The sequence below is a fragment of the Ahaetulla prasina genome, chromosome 10 (assembly GCF_028640845.1).
Source record: "Ahaetulla prasina isolate Xishuangbanna chromosome 10, ASM2864084v1, whole genome shotgun sequence".
Taxonomy (NCBI): domain Eukaryota; kingdom Metazoa; phylum Chordata; class Lepidosauria; order Squamata; family Colubridae; genus Ahaetulla; species Ahaetulla prasina.
The window spans coordinates 19,917,821-19,945,411 of record NC_080548.1 but is presented as its reverse complement, the minus strand read 5'-3'; the positions used below and the strand labels follow the sequence as shown (position 1 = coordinate 19,945,411).

The window sequence follows — 27,591 nt, the reverse complement described above, 5'->3', positions numbered from 1 at the left end:
TTCTTCAGGCTGTTTGTGCTGCTGGCTATGCTTCTATATCTCCTTCCTGATGGTAGGAGGCTAAAGAAGTGATGACCAGGGTGAGAGTCATTATGACTAGCATGCATGTGCGGGGGAACCTTTACCTTTACCTTACTAGAATTTTTAAGTGTGTGTGTTTGTGTATGTGTGTGTGTGTGTACACTGAGTGCTTTTATTTATTCTGGTCTCTGGTCTAAGACTGTAATACTAAATTGCTGTTGTTGTTATTATATATCTCCTCTGTGACTTTCAGTTCTCTTACCTTTCAAATCAATGCTTAAAAAAAAACACAACCAGCAGGCATATTAACAAAAATGAATAAGAGCATTGCTGTTTCCTAATACCTTTTTGATAAATGTTCCATGTGCTTATGTAGTTATTTATGGAGTCCTGCCTTGGTCCTCAGTGTTCCAGGACTTAGAAAAGGCCATTGGCCCAAGACAGTAGAAGCAGTTTACTTAATGTGGCAGACCCTGGGCCAGATTAAAGTTGGTGATTGGCAGATAAACTCCTTTCTTCAGCCTTAGTTGACTGCCTTCACTGTTCAGGGCTCAAATTCCCTGCATTCCGAGCCTGTCACTGGTCTCTTTTATAACCTCCCACTTTCTAGCTTAGCAATGAAGCCGTTGTGGCGATTTCAGGTACTAGGAAAGGCCTTGGGATCTCTCCGTGTCAATTGCCATCCTTCCACACATCCTTTTCCATCTCCTCCCTCCCACTCCCCATCACTCCTGCATCTTAGAGGTTGGCCCCCTGCCTTCCTGGGGAAAGGCTCCTTAAATTAATACCTCAAGGCCACCATTGAGACAATCCCACTTCGCTTCCATCCTAGCAGCCATAATGACGCTCATTTCGGCCTCCCTATTCTTGCTCCTGCTTCTTTTCCAGAACCAGGGTTTTGTGGATGGGGTCCGTCCTCAGCCGAGAGGTGAGTCACAGAATATCTTGGTTAGCTTTTTGCAAAACCTTTGCCAGGTTAGAGCAGCCATGCAGAAAGGCAACCCAGAAAGAGGCAGCCGCCTGAATTTTTGTGGTTTAAATATTTATATGACGGATCCCTTCCCTTTTCCTATCACACTATAAAGTTTTCTTCCCAGCTGATGCTTCGGTCTTAATGTTGGATTCCCCACCTTCACCACTAACCTAGCATCGAGATTAACTTTACCTTAGTGCTGCAACATTGTTGTGAATGCCAGCTTTATAATCCCAATCCGAGAGTTTCTGTTCTCAGTCAGTTCTTTGAGTTCAGGAAGGAACTGGGTGCCCAGGTAGGATATGTAGAAATTGAACATGCACTACACTCTACCCAGTCTCCGATAACTTGGCTGCAGAGCGTCCTTTTGAAAGAAATAATTTCATGAAGCCCTGGGATTTGACATTTGATCCCGGAGCCTTTTCTGGCTTCTTTATTCTGCTTCTGGAGAGCAAGTTGCAACCTGAGATTCTCATAGGACAACTGGGAGAGAATCTATAATGCTATGGTAGAGCTCAGTGAAATGGGGTTTCTAGGATTCTGCCCAAGCTTCCAATGTCCTATTTAGTCTTCTCAACTGATTTCTTGCTCCTGGGAGTAGGGGGTAGCTGCCTGTCATATCAAATAAAATTCTACTTTCAAAGATTGCACCGAAGGAGATATAATGAAAAGGTTTATCAATGGAGTAAGAAAAGAAGAATAGAAAGCTATGTTATTATTTAATCTGTGGAACTCCTTGTAATAGGAAGACTTTAGTGCAAACAGGACGGATAGATTCTTTTTGGAGGATAGCTGATCCAAGAAGGTCAGAATAAAATAGAATGGCATGGCATGGCATGGCATGGCATGGCATGGCATGGCATAGAATAGAATAGAATAGAATAGAATAGAATAGAATAGAATAGAATAGAACGTAAATAATAGGATGGGGTGGGATGAGATGGGATGGGATAGGATAAAATAGAGTGGCATGGCATGGCATGTCATGGCATGGCATGGCATAGCATAGCATAGAATAGAATAGAATAGAACAGAATGTAAATAATAGGATGGGGTGGGATGAGATGGGATGGGATGGGATAGAATAAAATAGAATGGCATGGCATGGCATGGCATGGCATAGCACAGCACAGCATAGCATAGAATAGAATAGAATGTAAATAATAGGATGGGGTGGGATGAGATGGGATGGGATAGAATAAAATAGAATAGAATGGCATGGCATGGCATGGCATAGACTAGACTAGACTAGACTAGAATGTAAATAATAGGATAGGATGGGATGGGATGGGATGGGATGGGATGGGATGGGATGGGATGGGATAGAATAGAATAGAATAGAATAGAATAGAATAGAATAGAATAGAATTAATGGTATGGTACGGTACGGTACGGTACGGTACGGTATGGTATGGTATGGTATGGGTTGGGTTGGGTTGGGATGGTATGGTATGGTATGGATGGAATGGAATAGAATGGAATATAAATAATAGTATGGGATGCAATGGGATGGGATGGGATGGGATAGAATAGAATAGAATAGAGTAGAATAGAATAGAATAGAATAGAATAGAATAGAATAGAATAGAATAGAATAGAATAGAATAGAATAGAATAGAATAGAATTAATGGGATGGGATGGATGGGATGGGATGGGATGGGATGGGATGGGATGGGTTGGGTTGGGTTGAGTTGGGTTGGATGGAATGGATCAGACTAGAATTCCTTATTGGCCAAGTGTGATTAGATACACAAGGAATTTGTCTCTGGTGCATAAGCTCTCAGTGTACATGCAAACAATAAAGTGATAAGATTTGAAGAACGTCTCAATGCAGATCAAGCTACAGTGCATAAAAGTATTCCTTTACATACTGATGCATTTTTAGTTCTCTTTTCTATAAATGCAGAAGAAAGTCACAATCTAAAAGATCTATCAATGGCTATTAGGCACAGCAGTTATTTCTCTCTCGACCCTGTTTCTAGCATGATTTCAGGGTTATTGTATTCATCACTTACAGCCCTGAATATTTTCCAGCTCTTGAGCTTGCAATCTCAAATTCTGGATCCACAAGAAACAGAGATGGAAAGAAAAGAAGAAACAAGGCAAAATTCAGACACTGATGGTTAAAATTATAGTGTTTGTTCCGTCTTACTGAACCAAAAACAGCAGTCCGTTCAGTGACAGTTGGAGGAAAAGCAAAGGGAAACGGTTTTTCAGAAGACGTAATGGAATTACTTTGACCCTCACACTTTTCTTGCTTCTTAAGATCAAATTCTCTTTTGACCTTGAAGTTAGCTATTCTACCACACTGCTTTGGCAGAAGATTTCAGGAAGTTACTCTATTTGCTTACAATCTCTAGGGATCGCAGAATGGAGCAAATACGTGTGATGGGTAGTAAAAATATTTTACTGCAATGTAAAGACATGATGGATTTGTCAATATTTCAACATTTCCTCTGGTTTGCAAGAGGATTTAATATAATTTCTCTCTTGATACACACACACACACACACACACACACACACATTCACACAATATGCATATATACACTGTGTGTCTGTATGATTTATGTAATAGAACTGCATTTGACTTTTTTTTTTTGCTGTATGTTTTTTGTAAAGGCTCATTTCTTGGGAGGTGGGTGGCTCTATAAATTCGATAGATAAATAAATAAGCAATTGTTGGGCCAAAATAGCCCCCACCCGCCGGCCCATCCTTGACTGTTTGGGCTGCTGGGTGTACATTTCTGGAATTTTGGGAGAATGGTGTGAAAGAGGCAAAAACCCCATCTTGTTTTATTTTTTTTTCTCTGCAAGCCACCAATGTCACAACAAAAACAATGTCTTTAATTTCCTTTTGGTTTTATTATAATGACTGCAGATCAGACCTGAAGGCAAATCAGAACAAAGGCAGAGCCTCCATCGTTAATGTAAATCCCAGAAAAGTAATCCCATTTAACATTTCAAGTCCTATTAGAGTGAAATGCTCCCAGTTAAGCCAAAAAACCCTTCAACCCACCCTCAAACTTGGCCAAAGATTTATGTGTAACATGAGGGAGTGTGTTAAACGCTGAATAGTCAAAGAGGATTGAAATATATACCCCAGTGGTTTTGTTGTTTTGGAGGGAATATAGTCCTAAAGAAAAACACATGGTTATTGGCGTCATCTGATATACCATAAGTCTGGTGCCAACAGACGAGCAGTAGAAAAATGGGAAGGTGAAATTAAGACTGGCTGCGGGTTTATAAATATCTTCCCTATTTAGGGTATGGTGAGAATCTTGGATAATTTGGGATAAAATCACTTCTTGTTCTGCCAATAGCTGTAGTGGTGGGTTGCTGACGGTTCAGACCGGTTCATGAGAACCGGTAGTTGGGACCTAAGGGTGGCTCCGCCCACCTGCCCGGGCGCAATCCCGTCCTATATTGCTGTGTATTTGATGCCACACACATGCATGGAAGGCGCGCGTGAGTGAATTGACATGTTTATTAACACAGCACGCATGCACGAATGGCACGTGCAAATGAATTGCCGTGTTGTTTTTTTTAATTGAAAAAGTTTTAAAAAACAAAAACATTTCCCCCCCTTTTTCCCCCCTTCCTCCCAGAAAACCCCCTTTCCCCCTCCCTTCCCCCCCCCCCCCGGCTTCCTGGGTCAATCACAAGGTATTCTTATACATAAACCAAACATAGAGTAAAATTTTCCCTTCTAATCCAGTTAACCTCATCCAAATCTTTTCATCTCCCAACCCCCTCCCCATTACATAAAATAATACTTCCTAATTATTCAAAGGCAATCTGATATTTCTTAATCTGATGTCTGTTTTGTAGATAATCAATCCATTTTTTCCATTCAATTAAATATCTTTCCTGCGTATTGTCTTTTTAAAAAGCTGAGATTTTAGCCATCTCAGCCAAATTAATGACTTTCAATATCCATAATTGCCGTGTTTTTTGATGCTGCACGCATGTGCGGATGGCGCGCGCTCACATTTACGGTGCTGGTTGAACCAGTTGTTACAAGTATGTGACACCCACCTCTGAACAGCTCCAAATTCTCACACTACATTTTAAGTCGTTCCAGTGTCTGAATTTCCCACAATTGAACGACGTCAGCAATACAGACTGATGAGGAACGAGGAGGAGAAACAAATTCTGGGATTTGTCTCTCAGAGAGAATTCCAGTACTAACTTCACAGGGGGAAATGCAATATATGGAATAGTCTACACCAGGGGTGAAATGCTCCCGGTTTGCACCGGCTCCCCCGATTAGGTAGTGATGGCAGCTGCTGGTTCGGAGGACCGGTAGCAAAAATCCCTGGCCCCGCCCTCCGGCCTCCGGCCTCTGCTGAGCCGCACCATCAGCAGAGGTTTGTTTTTTTTTACTTTTAAAAGTTTTTCTTCAGCTGAAACATGCCTTGAAAAGTAGAAAAAAAAAAACTTTGATGATCGCGGGGCTGAGCAGAGATCATCAGAACACTTTAAAAGTTTTTTTAAAAAAAACCCTCTTCAGCCGAAGGGGGAAAAAAAAAAGAAAAAAACCGGAGGTTTTAATAGCCTCCTCTGGCAATCCCAGAGGAGTTTCCTGATCCTCACAGGCTTTTAAACTCATTTTTTAACAGCCCCCACTTACAAGAATCCCCACCCAAGCCCAGCCAATTCTCCCTCCTCACTTACCTATAATTACTGCTCTTTTGGGCTGGCAACGGCACGTTTTCTTCAGCTACTGAAGAAAAAAAAGAGCTTGCTTTGATTTCCTGCTTTGCTGGCTGAGGAACTCTGGGAGTTGAAGTCCACAATAAAATAAAATAAAATAATAAAATAAAATATTTGTGCAGCTTTCTGAGATTTGGGGTGTTTCTGTAGTGTTTCACTCTAACTACACAAAAACACAAAATCTCACAAAGCTGTATATGGCATTTTGTGAGTGTGTGTGTGAGTTGTGTGTGTGTAAAGTGTGAAAGTTGGATTTTGAGCTTTTTGTGGCTGTGTGAAGTATGAAGTGTGAAGTGCAGCTGCTTTTACATTGTGTGTGAGTCAGTTGTGTTGTGTTGTGTGTGTCTAAAGTGTGAAAGTTGGTTTTTGATACCTCTTATTGTTTTTTATACTTTGTTTATTATTTTTATTATTTATTGTTATTGGCCATGCCCACTCAGTCATCTGACCACCAAGCCATGCCCACCAATTAAGCCACGCCCACAGAACCGGTAGGGAAAATTTTTAGATTTCACCCCTGGTCTACACCAGGGGTCTCCAACCTTGGCAACTTTAAGACTTGTGGACTTCAACTCCCAGAGTTCCTCAGTCAGCAAAGCTGGCTGAAGAATTCTGGGAGTTGAAATCCACAAGTCTTAAAGTTGCCAAGGCTGGAGACCCCTGGTCTACACTAGAGATCATAAGATTGTCTCATAGCAGGAGCAATCATTGGAAGAAATTGTGTCATTTTCATATGGGAAAGGATCATGAGGATGAATGTCTATGGAAATTCTCAATCATCCAGGTCATGGTTGTCCTAAAGGTGCTTTGCCAAAAGGCAAGTGGCCTTTCTCATTTTGTTTTTCCCTTTGAAAGTGTTTCTGGAGAAATGAAGAAACTTCTTGGGTGAGAAACGAAACATTTCCAAAGGAAAAATAAAACCCAAGGAAGTCTAGTTGCCTTTTGGGAAAAAAGCACCTTTGGAATGATCATAAGGTTGGAATTCTATCTCTATCTAGTTGAGAGGAAGTCCAAATGAATTCATTGGGACCTACTTCTGACTTGTCACATTTCTAATTTTTGGGGGAAAAAAAGCTGTTCCCTTCTCTCAAATAGGTGCCCAGTGCAGGACAAGACCTACAGATCTGGTGTTCATTGTGGACAGCTCCCGAAGTGTGCGCCCCAATGAATTTGACAAAGTCAAGATTTTTGTGTCTCAGGTCATTGAGGCACTTGATGTCGGTCCTAATACAACACGGGTTGGAGTCATCAACTATGCCAGTGCTGTCAAGAATGAGTTGTCCCTAAGAACGCATCAAACAAAGACCAGCCTGTTACAAGCGGTTCGCAAAATTGAGCCTCTCTCCACTGGGACCATGACAGGCCTGGCTATACAGTTTGCCATCAACAGAGCATTCAGTGAAGGGGAAGGAGCCAGGGTGAGATCCCCAGAGATCAACAAGGTGAGATTGTCAAGAAGCTTTATTTTCTTTTCTTCTTGCTTTGTTTTGTGGCAATCATTCCATGAGCTTAGTTCTCCCTGTCTCTTTTGTTTGCAACCTGTGTTTTCAGGAGCAGTGGTGGTTCTCAAAGTTCGGTGGGTGCATTTTGTGGGTGCTTAGATGATTTTTTAAACAAAAAATGGTTAAAGTCTAATGTGCTTTGGCATAGTGGTTGAAAAATTGAATCGTTCGAATAGCACCACTTGAACACCATTGGCATTGACAAATTCACCGTCAGTCAATTGCAAAAGGCAGCTTTACTCAGAAGAGTTTACATCCTGTGATGATTTCTGGGACACCATTAAATATCCACTTCTGCCTATCCCAGGTCCTTGGGAAGGACTCAATAGGCGGACAAACAGGCCAAATCCAGTTTGAACATCTGACTGACTGCACAAAGAATCGTAATAATATCTCACGTTGTCATATAAGATTTGAACCATTTAACTGCAGGGCAAATGGGAAGTGTGGAAACTTAATGCTCCTGACATGTCTCACGGCAACTAACTGTGGTTTCCAAAGGCATATTCTCCCATCCTAGGGGCCTCACCTCCTCTCAGCAAGTTAATGAGATACTTGCTTTTCCATTGTTATTAGCTACTAGGAACAGAATAGGATAACAGAGTTGGAAGGGACCTTGGAGGTCTTCTAGTCCAACCTGCTGCTTAGGCAGAAAAATGGGTAGAGTTCCCAGCTTTATGAACACCACATCTAACAAGCCCTGGAAGGTCACTTGAGGCCTGCAGATCTGCAGTTGATCACTAACACTCAAGAGGAACACATGTTTATCCCTGAACAAAGGCTTCATCCTTTTTATTTGTCATGTTTAATTTCATAACATCTTTCTCTTTCCCCAACTGCTCTTCTGCTTCTCAGTTACCTAACTGACGCTTAGTCACAACTCAGGGTAACAACCTTTTGATGAAATGTTTCCTCATAAAGTCCTTCAGGAGGAACAAAGATTACCTTCTTCCATATGTTCCTTCCCTGACCTCATAGAACTAGTCACAAAGCCGTAAAGCCTACAGTTTGGAGAATTGGTACACCTCAGCTTTGTGGGATGGGACCAACAAATTTATCAAGCCATGATGCTCTACTTGTTAAGAATGTGGTTCTTTGAAGAACAGTATTGGATGAAAGTGAGGAGCCCTTCAGAGCATTTAGGTTTTAGCATACATGCCAGAGGTGGGTTTCAGCAGGTTCTGATCAGTTCTGGAGAATCGGTAACGGAAATGTTGAGTAGTTCGGAGAACTGGTAGTAAAAATTCTGACTGGCCCCGCCCCCATCTATTCTCTGCCTCCTGAGTCCCAACTGATTGGGACAAAATGGGGATTTTGCAGTATCCTTCCCCTGCCGTGCCCACCAAGCCATGCCACGCTCACCAAGCCACATCCACAGAACCGTTAGTAAAAAAATTTGAAACCCACCACTGATAAATGCCCTTTTCTATGAGCATTTTATTCTTGGAAGGATTTAAAATTAGCTAAATGTTGTTGACTTTACCACCTTGAATTTCACTCACAGGTGGGCTAGAAGCTAAATATATATATTAAAATACTATATATATGCAGGTATTCTTTGGGGAGAGCCATAGGTCAATGAGAGAGAAAAAAATCACTCTTGTGGGAAAGAGCCTGAAATACTAAATTAAAGGCTCCTTTCAGGGCCTTAACGTTTCGACAAAGATACCTGTTATTGCTATTGTTTTTGTTGTTATGCCTATTTCTGGTGCAGAAATAGGAAAAAAAAGTTAGCTCAAACGGAAGGCCCTTTCAACTTCATTAAAAGAACCTTATGGATCATTAAGTCCTTTGGCCTTAAGGACAGAAATGGTAACCACAATTTAGCTGGCGTCTCATTGTTTTTAACCAAACGGAGGTTCAATTTCTTTCACAAACTGAAAAGAACAATTCTGCTTATTCTCTTTTTCCTCATAAGAGAACAGTTTGTGCAACATGATCTACGCTTTGTTTCCAAATATTGATTCATGTCAAGTCAATGTACATGGGGAACTGGATGTCACGCTCTGATTCATGACTACAGATGTTCACTCAACACTTGTAAGAAACGTTTGTACATAAAGTTGTATGTGTGAAGTCTTTTTATAGTGTTTGGCTAGGAATGCCTAAAGATGGAAGCTGATTATCGCAGTTCCCATCTGTCTTCATTCTATGTGTGGAGATCAAGACTAAATATTTATTTATCTGGGACAGACTCTCTTTTCTTTTGCTTGGATAATCACAGTTTATTTCAGTTCTGGTTTTGAAATCTCTAATTCCTAATGAAGTCATTCTTTTCACTTGAGGATCAAGGTTCAGAAGCTTTGGTCTGTTTACAATGAGCAGATCACTCTGGTGGGCCTCTGGTGGCTCAGGCTGGTAAGACAGTCTGTTATTAACAACAGCTGCTTGCAATTACTGCAGGTTCAAGTCCCACCAGGCCCAAGGTTGACTCAGCCTTCCATCCTTTATAAGGTAGGTAAAATGAGGACCCAGATTGTTGGGGGCAATAAGTTGACTTTGTATATAATATACAAATGGATGAAGACTATTGCTTGACACAGTGTAAGCCGCCCTGAGTCTTCGGAGAAGGGCGGGATATAAATGCAAATTAAAAAAAAAAAGATCTGATTGTCTGCTTTGGCAGTCCCAGTTAGGCTGGTTCAGAATCTTCTTACATTTTTTTTAAAAAAAATAGATGGTTGGAATGTTCACTTGTTTTTCTCAACACATGACATGACCAAGAAATCTGTTCACGCTTCTTTGATCTCCTGCTTATTCCACAGCAGTGGAAGGCGCTTCCTAGGGAGACTTCATTCTCTGCAACGCTTCTTGGACTATATAAAGGCTGAAGGCACAAAAGGTTTGTTAGTGAAGCTACGAGGTTGCAAATACCACACAGTCTTGATTTCTTAAAACAAGAGGGAGATATAAGAGATTTTACAGCTCCACCTATTGCTGAGATAGGCATGTTACACCATTTGGAACACACCAGTCTAATTCGGTTTGTCTAAATCAGGGGTCAGCAACCCACGGCTCTGGAGCTACATGTGGCTCTTTCATCCCTCTGCTGCGGCTCCCTGTTGCTGGTTGGCTCCACAATTGATAGGGCTTTCGGTTAGGACAGGTAGAGGAAAAACGATGCTGCACTAAGAGGAGACTCTATGGTGGGGGAACCGGACTTCTGGTCGGCAGAGGAAAAAAGGATGACACACTAGGAGGAAACTCTATGGTGGGGGAACCGATTTCCAGTTGTCAGAGGAAAAAGGACGCCATGTTAGGAGGAGACTATGATGGGGGAACCAGACTTCTGGTCAGCTCCAGAATTGGAATGGGGGCTTCCGATTAGGACCTTTGTGGCTCTTTGAGTGTTTAAGGTTGCCGACCCCTGGTCTAAATGGTATTTGCATAACAATCCAGTTAAGACCGAGTTCTATGTGGACCTTTCATTTCTCAATTTCTGTATTTATTTCAATAAACTCAACTCATTGACACCAAGGCACAATGAACTTAAAAGGAGTCTGTGTGGGCTTTAAAAGCTAACATTAGACCAGTGCTTCTCAATTATTTTCTGTCATGCCCCCCTAGGAAGAAGAAAAAAATTTTCGCGCCCCCCACGCGACTGTAAACACGGGGCTTAGCTTGTTATGACAGTGTTTGCCGAGGTCAAATGCGCCCCCCTTTACGGAGCCTCGCGCCCCCCCTGGGGGGCCCGCCCCACTATTTGAGAAGCACTGCATTAGACAGAAAGAACAGAGTGTAATCAGTGGTGGTATTCAGCTGGTTCGATCTGGTTCAGGCGAACCGGTAGCGGCAGCTGCGGGAGGCTCTGCCTACCCGCCCAGACATCATTACATCCCATTTTTGATGCTCTGCACATGCACGGAAGGCCCCGTGCATGTGTGGAGGTGGCATGTGTGCTCACATTTGCAAACCGGTAGTGAAGGTAAATGAATACCAACCCTGAGTGTAATGGTATGTGGGAAGGACCTTGGCGAACGGGAGGAAGAACCTTGGAGGGCACAACAGGCATGAAAAAGATTTCTCAGCCTACAGAAGGAGGGCAGGTGTGGGACACATTTCAGAAAGGACCCTCCCGAGTTTCCAGAAAGTAAAAGGAAAGAAGGGGAGAAATGTCTAGGGCAGGGGTCTGCAAACTTGGTTCATGTCAAGGTTCCAGAAAAACCTCCTCTGTATAAAAAAACCTCAGAAGCCATTGTCTTTCAGAGTTCTTTACTAGCATAAGGAAACTGGCACACGATGAGTGAAATTCCAAAACTGAAACTTCCGGATTCTTTTCCCAGTTATACAAACCCCAAGAGTCCTACCCCCCTAACCCCTTTGCTGGTCATATGGTCCAACATTCTTCCACTTTATTCGAAACCTCTTCTTGCCACTCCTTCTGCAGATGTGAACACAATCCGACCTTGACCGCTTGAAGAATGTTACCATACCCCTCAACCCCACTTCTTCCCCTCAGGGGAAAAATGTGGCAGCGTCTGGAAACCTAAGGCCTAGTATGGTTTCCAGGCCTGATAGCTCTTTTAAGACTTGTGGATTTCAACTCCCAGAGTTCCTCAGCCAGCAAAGCTTGCAGATCCCTGATCTAGGGAGATTCTCAAGCATCCAGGTCAAAGGTATATTGTATATAATATTTGTATTATATGTATTATATGTATACAAAGGTATATTTGTATATAATATACAAATGGATGAAGACTATTGCTTGACATAGTGTAAGCCGCCCTGAGTCTTCGGAGAAGGGCAGGATATAAATGCAAATAAAAAAAAAAAGGTGCTTTTTTCAGAAGGCAACTGGGCTATGTTTTTTTTTTTTTTAGGAAGAAATGTCTTCCTTGTCCAAGAAGCTTCATCAGTTCTGACCTTCACCAGCTTCTTAGATGAGAAGCAAACATCTCCTTCAAAGAGAAAACATTTCTTCCTCCAGAAAAAAACAAAAAAACCATAGTCCAGCTGCCTTTTGGAAAAAAAAAGCACCTTTGAAACAAAGGGAGAAATATTTTCAGTCAATGTTCAGTAGAAATGTTTCTAGAAGCTGGGCACTCTGACAAATCAGTCATCAATAGAAAGACAGACATTAACATCTGTAGACTGTGCAAAAGAGATAATCAACCCAGCCCCAAAGACAGAAAAAGACTCCAGCACCTCTCCACCAGGAATCAGCGCTGAGATCAGCATAAATTGACTCCAAGGTTAACTTCAAGCCAACAATCAAGTAGGCAATATCCCAATCAAGAAATTGCCAAAGAGCCTGGCAGAAATGGCAAAAATTTCTGCTTACTTGAAAGACTATACACAAGAAAAATATATTTTAGAATGGAAAATGTGGATTGATTATATTCAAAATAAGTATCAGATAAAAAAAATATCGAATAGCATATGAGTAAATTTAGAAAATATGTTGTATTAGATATATTTCTGAAGGAGAGGGGAATTGAGAGTGTGATTATGTGTGAAGTGACTAGAGATTATAATTTAGGATTTATTTTGGATTATGATTGTTAGTTTTGATACCCTGCATTTTGTTCTGGGAAGTCGAGGTGGGGGGTGGGGGGTAAGGGGGAGGGGAATTGGGGGGGTTGAGGGTAGAGGATGGAGTGATGGTTAATGTACAGGGATTATTGAAGATGTATAAATATAATTAACTGGGTCTGCCCAGTTACCATTTTAGAATGGTGGGGAGGGAGAAAAGAGGAGAGAGTAGGAGGGGTAGAAGAGGGAGAAGAGGAAGGAAGAGGGGTAGAAGAGGGAGAAGGAAGGTGTAGGGTGGAGGGAGGAGAGGATGTAGATAAGAGAAGGAGAGGAAGGTCTGGAAAGTAGAAGAAGGTAGAAGAGGGAAGAGAGTTAAAAGAGGGGTGGTGAATGGGCAAGCCCGACTAATTGTATATAACTGTACATTGGATGAGCTGTTGGATATGATTGTAAAAATAAAACTTTTTTATAAAAAAAAAAGAAAAGAAAAGAAATTGCCAAAGAACCTTCCTTAAACAGCCCAAACGAAGAATCTCTAAGACCGCTCCCACCCATCCACAAGCAGGGAAGACCCCAGAATATAAACTACAGCAAAACAGCACTGATGATGTTACCTAGTTAGCAGTGGTGACGTTCAAATTTTTTCCTTACCGGTTCTGTGGGCATGGCTTGGTGGTGGTGGGGTTTCCTGTGACTGAGTGGGCATGGCTGACTTGATGTCCAACTCATGGCCACGCCCACTCGGTCACATGATCTCCCCACCAAGCCACGCCCACAGAACCCAGTAGGAAAAAAATGTGTGTATGAGCACCAGAAGGGCTCATAGTGAATGCTGCAGCAGAGAGAATCCGAACTTTTCTCCCTCCATTCACAGCGGAGCTGCTGCTCCCTTTATGGTCCCCGCCTGGGCCTTTCCCTCCCGGGGGGCGAAGTACCTTAAAGGGACAGGCTGCAGCCGCTCCGCTGTGAATGGAGGAAGAAAAGTTCAGATTCTCTCTGCTGCAGTATTTAACGTTGAATGGGTTGAGCGGCCAGAAGGGGTGAGCGAGCTGCCGGAAGGAGTGAGCGGTGCCTGGGCAACTCGGCGGGCATGGGCGGGGCCAACCAGGGGTGGTTTTTACTGGTTCAGCGAACCGATTCAAATTATCCCTACCGGTTCGCCTGAACCGGTCCGAACTGATCAAATTTCACTCCTGCTAGTTAGGGGAATGAAAAGTCTGCAAGAAAACAAGCAACTCAGAGAGCACCAAGGACCCCACATTTCAACCCTGAGCTACAAATATTCCCCTTTATTGGTAATGTTTTCAGTCTTGCGAGATTCCGTTAATATAACCTTACAATAGAGTTAGTATTTCTGGTTGTGCTTCTTGTCCAGATTACCCCGAAGGGCTAACAATGAGATCCATGTCCTTTGCAAGAGATATCCCTTGCTGGCTCATTTCTTCAGCAGCTGAATGTGATTCAAAAATATGCTGGCCGGTGCCCTACTTTCAAAATCATTCGTGCTGCTGCTCTTGCATTTTTGCCACTGAGCTCTCGAGAAAAGCCCTGGATGTAACTGAGCCTATGAATCAGGTGCATTGTATCATCTGACACTTCTACAGCAGAAGCAATGAAGTTCTCTTCAAATCAAATGATACCATGAAACTGAATGGGGCAGTCTAGAAAGAATGCAGAGAAGAGCAAGAAAGATGATTAGGAGATTGGAGGCTAAAACATATGAAGAACGATTGCAGGAATTGGGTATGCTTAGTCTGATGAAAAGAAGGACTAGGGGAGACATGATAGCAGTCTTCCAATATTTCAGGGGCTGCCACAAAGAAGAGAGAGTCAAGCAGAGGTGGTATTCAGCTGGTTATGTCCAGATCTGGTAGCGGAAATTGCGGGTGGCTCCATCCTGGTTCTATGATGTGCTTTTTAGGCACATTTTTGAGGCTGTGTACATGCATGGAAGGGCGTGGGCAGAGTTGGTCACATTTGTGAACCAGTAGGGAAGGTAAGGGATGCGATGGCTCAGGGGCTAGGACGCTGAGTTTGTCGATCAAAAGGTCGGCAGTTCAGCGGTTTGAATCCCTAGTGCTGCCATGTAACGGGGTGAGCTCCCGTGACTTGTCCCAGCTTCTGCCAACCTAGCAGTTTCGAAAGCACGTAAAAATACAAATAGAAAAATAGGGACCACCTTTGGTGGGAAGGTAACAGCGTTCCGTGCACCTTTGGCGTTGAGTCATGCCGGCCACATGACCACGGAGGCGTCTTCGAACAGCGCTGGCTTTTCGGCTTTGAAACGGAGATGAGCACCGCCCCCTAGAGTCAGCAACGACTAGCATGTATGTGCGAGGGGAACCTTTACCTTTACCTTTAGGGAAGATAAGTGAATACCAGCCCTGGAGTCAAGCTATTCTCCAAAGCATCTGAGGGAAGGATAAGAAGCAATGGGTGGAAACTAATCAAGGAGAGAAGCAACCGAGAACTAAGGAGAAATTTCCTGACCGTTAGAACAATTAATCAGTGGAACAACTTGCCTCCGGAAGTTGTAAATGCTCTAACACTGGAAGCTTTTTAGAAGAGATTGGATAACCATTTGTCTGAACTGGTGTAGGGTTTCCTGCCTAAAAAGGGGGTTGGGCTAGAAGACCTCCAAGGTCCCTTCCAACTGTTATTCTATTCTATTCTATTCTATTCTATTCTATTCTATTCTATTCTATTCTATTCTATTCTATTCTATTCTATTCTAGCCAAGCACTCGCATGCACTAGAAGAAATTTGGATCTCTCCCCTTTCAGATCTCTTTCCCCCCCTCTTGTTGTTCTTCAGTTGATTTAATGATTACAATGCTTCACCTTTTATTCACCTAACTTAGCCAGGCAGATGTCCAGCAATTTGAACAGCTGTAGCTGCATTTAACTCTGAACGTAATGAGGCTTCAACAGGTTGCAACCCTATGAAGAGGAGATACCTGAAATTCAGAGAAGAGGCATAGAATATGCTGAATGGGGGAGTGTCAGGTCTGCCTATGGCTTTTTAGAGTCACATGACAAATGTTTATATAAGGGGACATCTGTCGAGGATGGGTCAACAGCATGACTGATGCTCTACTCCTTTTTTAACATATGAGCCACATTAAACAGGCATGGAGTTTTGCAGTCAACATCTTAATCCCTCACCTTTTGCAGGCATTTGTATCTATATGAGAGGATAATAATTATTTTTTTATGCTGTGAAATATTAGGAAACAATCCTTCATTTGGGGATTCAGATATCTAGATGAAATTTATCCAGCTGAAAATGAAAATGTTTAAAGAACTGAAAAGACAGTAAGTAATTTTAAGATGAGGAATAATTGTATCTAATTCTGACCAGAAAAATCCAATTATCAGTCATTTAGAGAGAGAAAAAAAATAAGAGTCAAAGAACTACTCTGTTACACTTCCAGTTCTTTCTTCTTCCTTCTTTCCTTCCCTCCTTCCTTCCTTCCTTCCTTCCTTCCTTCCTTCCTTCCTTCCTTCCTTCCTTCCTTCCTTCCTTCCTTCCTTCCTTCTTCTTTCTTTCTCTCTCTCTCACACTCTTCCTTCCTTCCTTCCTTCCTTCCTTCCTTCCTTCCTTCCTTCCTTCCTTCCTTCCTTCTTCTTTCTTTCTCTCTCTTTCATACCCTTCCTTCCTTCCTTCCTTCCTTCCTTCCTTCTTTCATTTCATTTCATTTCATTTCATTTCATTTCATTTCATTTCATTCAAATATATTGCATATATGTGGCTCTCCCTCCTGGCAATCATGCAGCACTGCTTCGTATTATTGTTCATCACTTTTAAGGCCCAGATACATCTTCTCTTTTTATGATGTACTCTGGGGACCCTTCCTTGTGCCAAAGAGCCTTTTAATAAAGGAGCGAGAGATTATTACAAGATCTAGGGAATAGGATCCTTTGTTCCTATTTGTGGTTGAGATAGCTGAATATGAGTTATTAATCTCACTTGGTATGATAAACACCATCAGGGGAAGATAAACATCATCCCCCCATCCCAACTGTTGCTGGGCCCAGCTGGAAAAAAAATCAACGAAGTCTTCATTGTCTCATTCCCAGGTGGCTATCGTAGTGACCGACGGTCACCCCCAGGATGGGGTGAAAGATGTATCAGCAAGGGCAAGAGCTCTTGGGATAGAAATCTTTGCCATTGGTGTGGGCCGCGTCGACATGCATACCTTGCGACAGATAGCCAGCCAGCCCTTGGATGACCATGTGGATTACGTTGAAAGTTATAGTGTCATTGAGAAGCTGACCAGAAAGTTTCAGGAAGCTTTCTGCGGTAAGTCTGAAACTTTCCTGAAGGAAACACTTACGAGAAATTGTCCTTTCCCAGCTACAAGATGTTCCTGCATATTTCATTCTTAAAAATAAGCATCTGATCAGAAATAACTAGGAAGCAAAGAGAATTCACATGGGGCATTTTATAAGTAGCTTAGTTTATAGTAGCTCACCCAGCCCTAATACTGTATTATGATCAAAAATTGTGGGGGATATAGCAGTATTCTTGGCAACTGTAGTGAAGATGCTTGTCTTTGCCCAGTCTTGATATTCTTTGGTATTGTCCCATCCAAATATTTACCATATCTGATCCTACTTATCTTTGGAGACTAGATAAAATCAGCCACATTCTGTCATCTGCTAAGCAGGGGCGGTATTCAGCAGGATCTGACCAGTTCTGGAGAACCGGTAGCGGAAATTTTGAGTAGTTCGGAGAACTGGTAAATGCCACCTCTGACTGGCCATGCCCCCATCTATTCTCTGCCTCCCGAGTCCCAGCTGATCAGGAGGAAATGGGGATTTTGCAGTAACCTTCCCCTGCTATGCTCACCAAGGCACACCCACCAAGTCATGCCACGCCCACCAAGCCACACCAACGGAACCGGTAGTAAAAATTCTGACTGGCCCCACCCCCATCTATTCTCTGCCTCCCGAGTCCCAGCTGATCGGGAGGAAATGGGGATTTTGTAGTATCCTTCCCCTTGTAGTGGTAGTGGGGTGGGAATGGAGATTTTACAGTATCTTTCCCTTGCCACGCCCACCAAACCATGCTCACCAAGCCATGCCACACCCATCAAACACGCCCACAGAACTGGTAGTAAAAAAATTTGAATCCCATCACTGCTGCTAAGCCTAATTAAATATACCACTGTACCATAAAGTGTCCTTTGCCTAGGTTCTTGGGGTTGATGCATCTTTTTTGTTCAGGAGTTTCCAAGGTTGCATATGGCTCATGGGCCATCAAGTAGAGAGCCTGGTTAAAAAGCTGATAAAGAAAGGAACATTGGTATAGAGCAGAACGAGGGAAATTTGGTAAAGCAAATTAGAAATCAGTCTCAGGAGCATATAAAGAGATTGTATAATGTGTTACTTGAAATAGATTCTGAAAGGGACTTGGTAAAGGACTGTATGATAAAGTGGGCACAAAATTTTCAGGAGCCAATATTATTGGAAACTTGGGAAAAAATTTGGGTTAGAAATGTTAAATTCACGCAGGCACAGAATCTGAGGGAAAACTTTTATAAAATGTTTTATAGATGGCATTTAGATCCTAAGAAATTATCGTGTATGTATCCAGATATGCAAGCAAAATGTTGGAGATGTAATTGTGATGACGCTACATATTTTCACATTTGGTGGACTTGTAAGGATATAAAGGCCTTTTGGATAAAAATTTGGTGGATTTTACAAAATGTTTTGAAAAAGAAGATAAAGTTCCTGCCGCAATTTTTTCTGTTGGGAATTATTACGGACTGTACAGTAATTGAGACTAAATTGATTTTAAATCTAATAACAGCAGCAAGATTACTAATAGGACAATACTGGAAGAAAAAAGAAGTACCTACAATAGAAGAATGGATATTGAAAGTTGCCAATTTGGCTGAGATGGCGAAGATATCAGCCTTTTTGAAAGACAATACGCAAGAAAGATACTTAAAGGAATGGAAAAAATGGATTGACTATATTCAAAGTAGATATCAGACTAAGAGTTATCAGACTGTTTTTGAATGATTATGATGTATTATTTTTGATTGTTTTCGGGGGAAGTTAGGAATTGATGATTGTAGGGGTATAATTAAGTTGGGACAAAATTTTTTTAGCATATGTTTGTTTTATTTTTAACTATACCTTGTGCTCGTTCCAGGAAGTCGGAGGGGGAGGGGGGTTGTGAAGGGAGGGGGGAGGGGAGGTGGGGGGAAAGGGGAAAAAAATTTTCTGTAAAACTTTTTGAATAAAAAAAAATGTTTACAAAAAAAAAAAAAAAGAAAGGAACATTCAGATGGTTTGTAACAGGGGTGTCCAAACTTGGCAACTTTAAGACTTGTGGACTTCAGCTCCCAGAAAGCTGACTGAGGAATTCTGGGAGTTGAAGTCCACAAGTCTTAAAGTTGCCAAGTTTGGACACCCCTGGTTTATAAGGTCAGATGTTGATTCCGGGAGATTGGAATTGCTAAAGTTTCTAGCACTCAGGGGTGTCAAACTGGCAGACCGTGGGCTGGATGCGTCATGTGTAGGCCATGCCCACCCCAGCTCCACAAAGGGAAAAACATCATGATAGGTCACGTGATGGCAACGTGACGCCGTGGGTTTGACATCTGTGTTCTAGGTGATCTACTCAAGAAGAATGATACTGGAGTCAAAATATTTTGATCAAAGAAAAGAATATAAGTGCTTTTGTTTCCACAAGGAGACCGCGTCTCAGCTTTGTGCTTGAAGTGGAGAAGACTGAAACTTTGATTTTGGGTTTTATTGGTTAGATTGATAGATCTTTATAGAAATGGTTTGTTCATATTATTATGAAAAAAACAAAAAGTTGTGATTTGAAGTTAATGCCTTATTTTACTGCAAAAGAGAGAGTCGGAAGTCAATGTTTCTTTTTCTTTTTTTTCTTATCCTTCCTTGTTTCTCTTCCCCTTTTTCCTCCCCATTGTTTTTCTATTTACTTTTGAATTTTGTATCTTATTTTATCTTATAGCTCAATTAACACATTAAACCAACAAAGAAGAATGGTACTGTAAGCTAAAGTCAAACCTGCTTGTTTACTGTGTTTATTATTTTATTACTTTACAGTTGTGTCGGATTTGTGTGCCACCAGAGACCATGATTGCCAGCAGATTTGTGTCAGTACAGGAGCCTCGTACGCCTGTGCTTGTGAAGTGGGTTTCACTCTTAACAATGATGGGAAGACCTGCAGTGGTAAATAATTTTTAATTCAAAACTTCGTAAAGGGAACCAAAGTTGATTCGAAGTCATGGAAATGCGTGCCCAATTCACAATGTGTGAAATACCTCATTCTTTTGAGGATAAACTACCATTCTGTAAAACAGCCAAAGAGAACAAAGAAAGACGCTTTCAGACATGAATCTTAGCTTCTGACTTTCCCTTGTCTAGTGCAGAGGTCCTCATCCCCAGTTCGTGGACTGGCACTGGTCCATGGCATGCCAGAAACTGGTCCGCACAATAGCACTTAGACTTATATACTGCTTCACAGTGCTTTACAGCCCTCTCTAAGCGGTTTACAGAGTCAGCCTATGGCCCCCAACAACCTGGATCCTTGTTTTACCCACCTTGGAAGTAGGTGAGGCAACCTTGAGGCTGATGAGATTTGAATTGCCAAATTGCAGGCAGCCAGCAGTCAGCAGAAGCAGCCTGCAGTACTGCACTCTACCCACTGCACCACCGTGGCTCCCAAATAAGCAAAGCCCCATCTGCAGGCAGTACGTGAAACTATGCCTTCTCTGGTCCATAGAAAAACCTCTCACCACCAAACTGATCCCTGGTGCCTAGAAGGTTGGGGGCCATTGCTCTAGTGTATAGTTCAGTCATTTATTATTGTACACGATGGTGTATGGTGTACTATGGTGTATAGTAGAATAACCCATCCGTGAAAATAGGAAGCCAAAGCAGAAATGATAGTGCTTAAACATAATGACTTCTTTTACTTCTTGTAGTGAGGACACACCAGTCTAAGCACACTGGTCTGGCTCAAAATGCTTATTAAAATCAGTTTTAAATGAAGCGTTGCTATCTAAATGGAAGAAGTGACTCTCCCCTCCCCACTCCAGTAGTGGCTTTCTTCCCGTTTTCTGTTTTTTACTTTCCTACAGTATGCAATGGAGGAGCTGCCACAGATCTCATCTTTCTGATAGATGGGTCGAAGAGTGTGAGGCCCGAGAACTTCGAGTTGGTGAAGAGATTCATTAACCAGATTGTGGATTCTCTGGAGGTGTCAAATAAAAACACTCAGGTGGGCCTGGTCCAGTACTCTAGTTCAGTCAAGCAGGAATTCCCACTGGGGCAGTACAAGACCAAGAAGGATATCAAAGCAGCAGTGAGAAAGATGACATATATGGAAAAGGGCACCATGACTGGCCAGGCTTTGAAATACCTCGTAGACAATTCCTTCGCTATCTCTAGTGGAGCAAGGCCTGGTGTCCCCAAGGTGGCCATTGTATTTACCGATGGACGCTCCCAAGATTACATCAATGACGCAGCCAAGAAAGCTAAAGAATTAGGTAAGCATTTGGAAATTAGGACCGCAGTTAAATAAGAGCTTGGTTAAGTTGACTGCTTAATCTCATAAATTGATAACATTGTATTATGAGGAGGTCCTTGATGCTCTTTGAGCTTGGTTGTTTGTGACACTGATGAAGTTCCCTAGGTTGGGTAATGAAACATTTGCAAGAAAACAACCAAGCTCAGAAAGCACGAGGACTCCTCATTTCAACCCTGAGCTGCAAATATTCTCCTTTATTGGTACATTGTATTATATCAATAAGGGGACAGGGGGACTCAGTGCCTAAGATGCTGAGCTTGTCGATCAGAAGGTCGGCAGTTTGGCAGTTCGAATCCCTAGTGCAGCGTAATGGGATGAGCTCCCATTACTTGTCCCATCTTCTGCCAACCTAGCAGTTCGAAAGCAGGTAAAAAATGCAAGTAGAAAAATAAGGACCACCTTTGGTGGGAAGGTAACAGCGTTCCGTGCACCTTTGACATTGAGTCATGCTGGCCACATGACTACGGAGACATATTTGGACAGTGCTGGCTCTTCGGCTTTGAAACAGAGATGAGAACCACCCCCTAGAGTCGGGAATGACTAGCACCTATGTGCGGGGCAGTGGTGAAATCTGAACCGGTTTATTTTTAACTATACCTTGTGCTCGTTCCGGGAAGTCGGGGGGGGGAGGGGGTTGTGAAGGGAGGGGGGAGGGGAGGTGGGGGGAAAGGGGGAAATTTTTTTCTGTAAAACTTTTTGAATAATAAAAAAAAAAGAAAGCAGGTAAAAAAATGCAAGTAGAAAAATAGGGACCACCTTTGTTGGGAAGCTAACAGCATTCCATGTGCCTTTGGTGTTGAGTCATGCTGACCACATGATCATGGAGACGTCTTTGGATAGCGCTGGCTCTTCGGCTTTGAAACGGAGATGAGCACTGCCCCCTAGAGTCAGGAACGACTAACATCTATGTGTGGGGCAGTGGTGAAATCTGAACCGGTTTACTACCAGTTTGCTGGTTGTGCATGCCACCAAAAGGAGGCATGGGGTAAGTAGAACAGCGCACGGGGGATGATCAGCTGAATAGGTGTAAAAAAAATGCTTCTAAAAGTAAAAAAAAAAAAGGCTCTGCCATTAGGCAGCTCAGCTGTGATCGTCAGAGTTTTTTTTTTAACCCTTTAAAAGCTTTTTTTAAAAGAAGTGGCAAGCAGGCAAACGGGCAATTCGGTGGACATGGGCGGGGGCGGGGCAGGGATTTTTGCTACTGGTTCCCCGAACCACCTGCCGCCATCACTACCGGATCAGGTCCAAACCGGGAGCATTTAACTCCTGATGCAGAGGAACCTTTACCTTTATTATATCAACAACGATTATATTTCTACAGTAGTACGTTCCCTTTTTCTCTCTTCTGGGGTTGATCAACCTTCTCTTTTCTGTTGCAGCCAACTCATGCAACTATGATTTCATAATGTTTACAAAGCTAGATGCGAACTTGACAAAGCCAGGAGGGACATAATAAAGTCATTTTACCTGATGCAATACCTGAAAATCATTGTCAGAAGATAAGGTGATGGCCCCTGGAGAGGAACAGTCTAGATCAGGGGTGTCCAAACTTGGTCCCTTTAAGACTTTTGGACTTCAACTCCCAGAGTCCCTCAGCCAGCAAAGCTGGCTGAGGAACTCTGGGAGTTGAAGTCCAAAAGTCTTAAAGGGACCAAGTTTGGACACCCCTGGTCTAGATGAAAGCTTTTCATTTATAATGCCTCCATGTTTTCCAGGCTTTTTTTTTTTTTAAAAAAATCTTTACATTTATTTTATTTTTATTTATTTATTTATTTTATTTAATTTTTATACCGCCCTTCTCCCGAAGGACTCAGGGCGGTGTACAGGCATAATAAAAACCAACAATACAATATACAAATTTAAAATCCAATTTAAAAAACTTATTTAAATTAGCCCAATAATTATTTTTTATTTTATTATTATTATTTAAATTTATATACCGCCCTATCTCCCGAAGGACTCAGGGCGGTTCACAGGCATATAAAACATCAGTGTACAAAATTAAAATAATCTTTAAAAAACTTATTCCAATGCCCTATAATTAAAAATATAAATATAAATATTAAAATCAATTTAAAACCCCTATAAAATTTAAAATCTAAGCCAGTCCTGCACAGATGAATAAATGTGTCTTGAGCTCGCGACGGAAGGTTCGAAGGTCCGGAAGTTGACGGAGTCCTGGGGGGAGCTCGTTCCAGAGGGCGGGAGCCCCCACAGAGAAGGCCATACACACCCGCGCAATGCCTTTTGATCAATAATGCTTTTATTGTGCTTTCACGAACAGGGCAAGACGCAAATGATTAGCTCTGGTTTGTTTCAGGATACAAGATGTTCGCTGTGGGAGTGGGCAATGCCGTTGAAGATGAACTCAAGGCAATTGCCTCTGAACCGGTGGCAGAGCACTACTTCTATGGAGCTGATTTCCGAACCATCAATCAAATTGGAAAGAAGCTGCAGACTAAAATATGCGTTGGTAGGTGAAGTTGTGCCTAGGATATTAATGGTGCAACACTTGTGACTTTTTGTTTTGACCAATAGTTGCAGATTCCACTTTTAGAACAACCAAGGCAGAGGTAGTATTCAGCTGGTTCGGACCGGTTTGGCAGAACTGGTAGCGGAAATCGCAGTTGGGCCCGCCCAGCCGCCCCAGCTCTATAGCATCCTATTTAGGCACATTTCTGAGGCGCATGCACAGAAGCAAAGCACATGTGTGGAAGGCCGGGCGCATGCGTGGAAGGCAGATGTGCACGTGAACTGGGCGCACACGTGCACAAAGTGAGCATGCATGTGCGTGATGAACCAGTAGTAACACAATGTGAAACCCACAGCTGAACCAAGGTAATGCCTATGGAGATTCTCAGTCATCCAGGTGATGACTGTCCCAAAGATTCTTTTTCGAAAGGCAACTGGACTTTGCTTTTCCTTGAAGATGTTTCGCTTCTCATCCAAGTTCTGAAGAAGCTTCTTGGATGAGAAGCAAAATGTCTTCAAGGAAAAGCAACCTTGAAAAAGAGCCTTTGGGAAGACTAAGGTGGTGGTTCTCCTGCTATTTGGTCTGGATTTTTCTAGGAATCATTATAATCGTGATAGGAACTTCTGGCATTATTGATACCACTTGTCTCCACAAGTTTCTAAATTAGTATCTTCAGGGATCATGTCTCCTGTATGTTGTCTCTGATGGGTGGCTATTACAGAGCGTGTTTCTTAATGATTATGTCAGGGTTCCAAGTAACACCCCCAACGAAAGAAGACTCCGAGGCTTGAAGTTCCTTAAAGTTCCATTTTATTAGAGATGTCATATTGGCACATCTGGGAAAATCCGAATCTGAAAGTTTCCAGGTTTTCCCCACCCAAAGGAAACTTCAAATCCCTGCCCAGCAACCACATGTCCATCACATGGCCCAATCAAACCACTGTCTGGAGATATCTCCCCGTTCCAACCCTCCAGGTGGAGGGAAAGGTGTACTTGATTCCCTGACAAAGGAATTTTATTATGGCTATATATCACCCATGCTCCATACAATCCCCCTTCCCAATTTCCCACAGTAGTAAATGTGGCAGGCCTGAAGGCCCAAGGCAAAAGAAGGCTTCCAGGCCTGACAGGTAGGTTTTCATTGTGGGATATCCATTCCAAAATGGTTCACATTATGATTATTATATTGTTATCACTCTCACTCCTTGGGGATTAAGATTTTCAGAGCAGAGGCTTCCTGCTGGTTCCACAATTATATAACTTTCGACAGACTAGTAGCACTTTATCCCACTGAGTATCATATGTGTACAATCTCTCATGGTGCCTGCATGGAAGAACTGCTGCCAATGCCTTTGCTCTATCAACAATGGGGGGCAAGGAGTTAGAAACCCAGGGGCTTTTATCCAGAGGTGGGATTCAGCCGGTTTGGACCAGTTCATGTGAACTAGATGTTAATTTTATGTCTGGTTTGGTGAACCGGTAGTTCTGATGACCGGCTGGCCCCACGTCACCCCGCCCCTCCCAGGAGTCCCCATGTGGCCCATTTTGGATCCCAGGGGGCGCATGGAGCCTGGGGAGGTGGAACAAGGACTTCCCAGAGGCCTGTGGAGGGTGAAAATGGGCCTATTTCCAGTCTCCGGAGAGCCTCCAGAGCCTGGGGAGGTGGAAAACAGGCCCTCCACAGCCCATTTTTGCTCCCAGGAGGCTGCAGGGAGGCCTACTAGGCCCAAAACAGAAGGCGAGGGGATGCCCCCCATGGACTGTTTTTGCTCCCAGGAGAATGCAGGGAGGCCTACTAGGCCTAAAATGGCGTGTGTGGGGTGCGGTGCCCCCCTGGTCTGTTTTTGCTCCCAGGGGAGTGCAGGAGGCCGAGTGCTGCCTGTCACACCCCCTGGCCACGCCTACCAAGGCCACGCTCACCCACCCCATCATTAGGGCAGAGAATCAGTTGTTAATTTATTTGAATCCCACCGCTGGCTTTATCTCTATTGGAGGAAGCAGTCTTCACTGCTTATCCTCCCATTCTTCCATCAAGGTGAGTTTCTTAAAGCTGACAACTATCAAGTAGACACAAAGCTGGCCCTACCATTATGTAAAATTAAGCACTGATTAAGCAAAGGGAAGACAACCTGTTAGGGGACATAGCAACTCACATTATACAGTCTTGTCTATTATTTTTCAAGCCTGTTTCCCCTCAAGGAAGGCAGAGAACCCTGTCATGATCGACGCTGAAGTAGGATTAAATTGCTCAACCGGTGAACTTCTCCACAGAAGTGATGTTGGTGGAGAGTCTTGCATCCCTTGTTCTGTCTCACGTTTCCAAAGTGCTTCGGTCTGACCCCGAACAGATGGTAGAAAGAATCAATCCCTTCAAGAGTTGCTTGAAAGCTGTTATTTGAAATGCTCCACTAACCTCCTTGAGGATGGTCCAGCCAATCAGTTGAATGCTCAAAGAGCTCAATTCATTTTCTCAGCAAGCATCTTAGCCTGTTCATGCATCTTGAGTTAGAATATATACCCAATGCTTACAATCAGTCTCTTTCTGTGAAACAATGGTGTTGTTTTTTTTGTCTAAGTAGGGGCTAGAACATGGCAAATGCATTTCCAAAAGTGAGGGCTGCAGTTGGCTTCCTCAACCCATTGCAGTTCCACTCGTAAAGATACGGGATGAATCAATGTATCAAAGAAAGGGATTGGGAGCTTTTAACAAACTACCAGAATGACAAAGTTGGAAGGGACTTTGGAGGTCATCCAGTCCAGGGATCTCCAACCTTGGCAACTTTAAGCCTGGTGGACTTCAACTCCCAGAATTCCCCAGCCAGCTTTGCTGGCTGGGGTATTCTGGGAGTTGAAGTCCTCCAGGCTTAAAGTTGCCAAGGTTGGAGACTCCTGATCTAGTCCACCCCCTTGCTTAAGGAGAAGATCCCATACCTGAGATGGCGAACGTATGGCACGTGTGAGCATTGCCCTAGCTCAGCTCCAGCGTGCATATGCGCACCGGCCAGCATATGTGTACCGGCCAGCTAATTTTCAGGCCTTCTGGGTCCACTGGAAGTTGGGAAATGGGCTGTTTCTGGCCTCCAGTGGGCCTCCAGGGGTGGGGGGTGGGGAAGGCCATTTTCACCCTCCCCAGGTTCCTAGAAAGGCTCTGGAGCCTGCTGAGGGTGAAAAATGGTCCTACCAGTCCCACCGGGCCATCACATGCCAAAATCGGGGGGAGCAGAGGGGGCATGCATGCATGCACAGGGGTGTGGGGTGGGGGTGGGGCATTGAATTATGGGCATGGGCGCACGTGGGCGTGATCCCCCCCCCCCGCTTTCTCCCCGCTTTTGGCACATGACGGCAAAAAGGTTAGTCATCACTGCCCTATATCATTTCAGACAAATGGTTGTCCAGGCTCTTTTAAAAGCTTCTAGTGATGGAATACCTACAACTTCTGGAGGCAAGTTGTTCCATTGATCAATTGTCCTAACTGTCAGGAAAGCTCTCCTTCCTTCTAGGTTGGATATCTCCATGACTAGTTTCCAACCATTGTTCCTTGTCCTGCTTTCAGGTGCTTTGGAGAATAGGTTGACCCCCTACTCTTTGTGGCAACCTCTCAAATGTTGCTATCATTGCTGTCATGTCACCCGTAGTCCTGCTTTTCATTAAACTAGACCTACTTTTCATTGTTTTAAAAAGGAGTTAGGGGTGGAAGTTAGTATGAGAAATCTCTGGAAGTCAAATTGTTTCTCTTTCCATTCTTAAACAAACACACACACACACACACACACACACACACACACACACACACACACACACATCAACATTTCTTCCAAACGATCCAAAATTGTTCTTCAGAAATTCAGTTTTCAAAT

General features: G+C 43.1%; 1 protein-coding gene across 1 annotated transcript in view; it reads left to right on the top strand.

The window, feature by feature from the left end:
- The first annotated feature begins 861 nt into the window (after window positions 1-861).
- The window catches only part of MATN1 (matrilin 1), a 29,069-nt gene continuing 2,339 nt past the window's right edge, over window positions 862-27,591 (top strand). Inside the window, exons 1-6 of the mRNA XM_058195922.1 lie at window positions 862-949; window positions 6,806-7,152; window positions 16,764-16,986; window positions 19,776-19,901; window positions 20,813-21,220; window positions 23,582-23,734. Coding sequence (XP_058051905.1) covers window positions 862-949; window positions 6,806-7,152; window positions 16,764-16,986; window positions 19,776-19,901; window positions 20,813-21,220; window positions 23,582-23,734 — 1,345 coding nt within the window. The remainder of the gene's footprint in view (window positions 950-6,805; window positions 7,153-16,763; window positions 16,987-19,775; window positions 19,902-20,812; window positions 21,221-23,581; window positions 23,735-27,591) is intronic.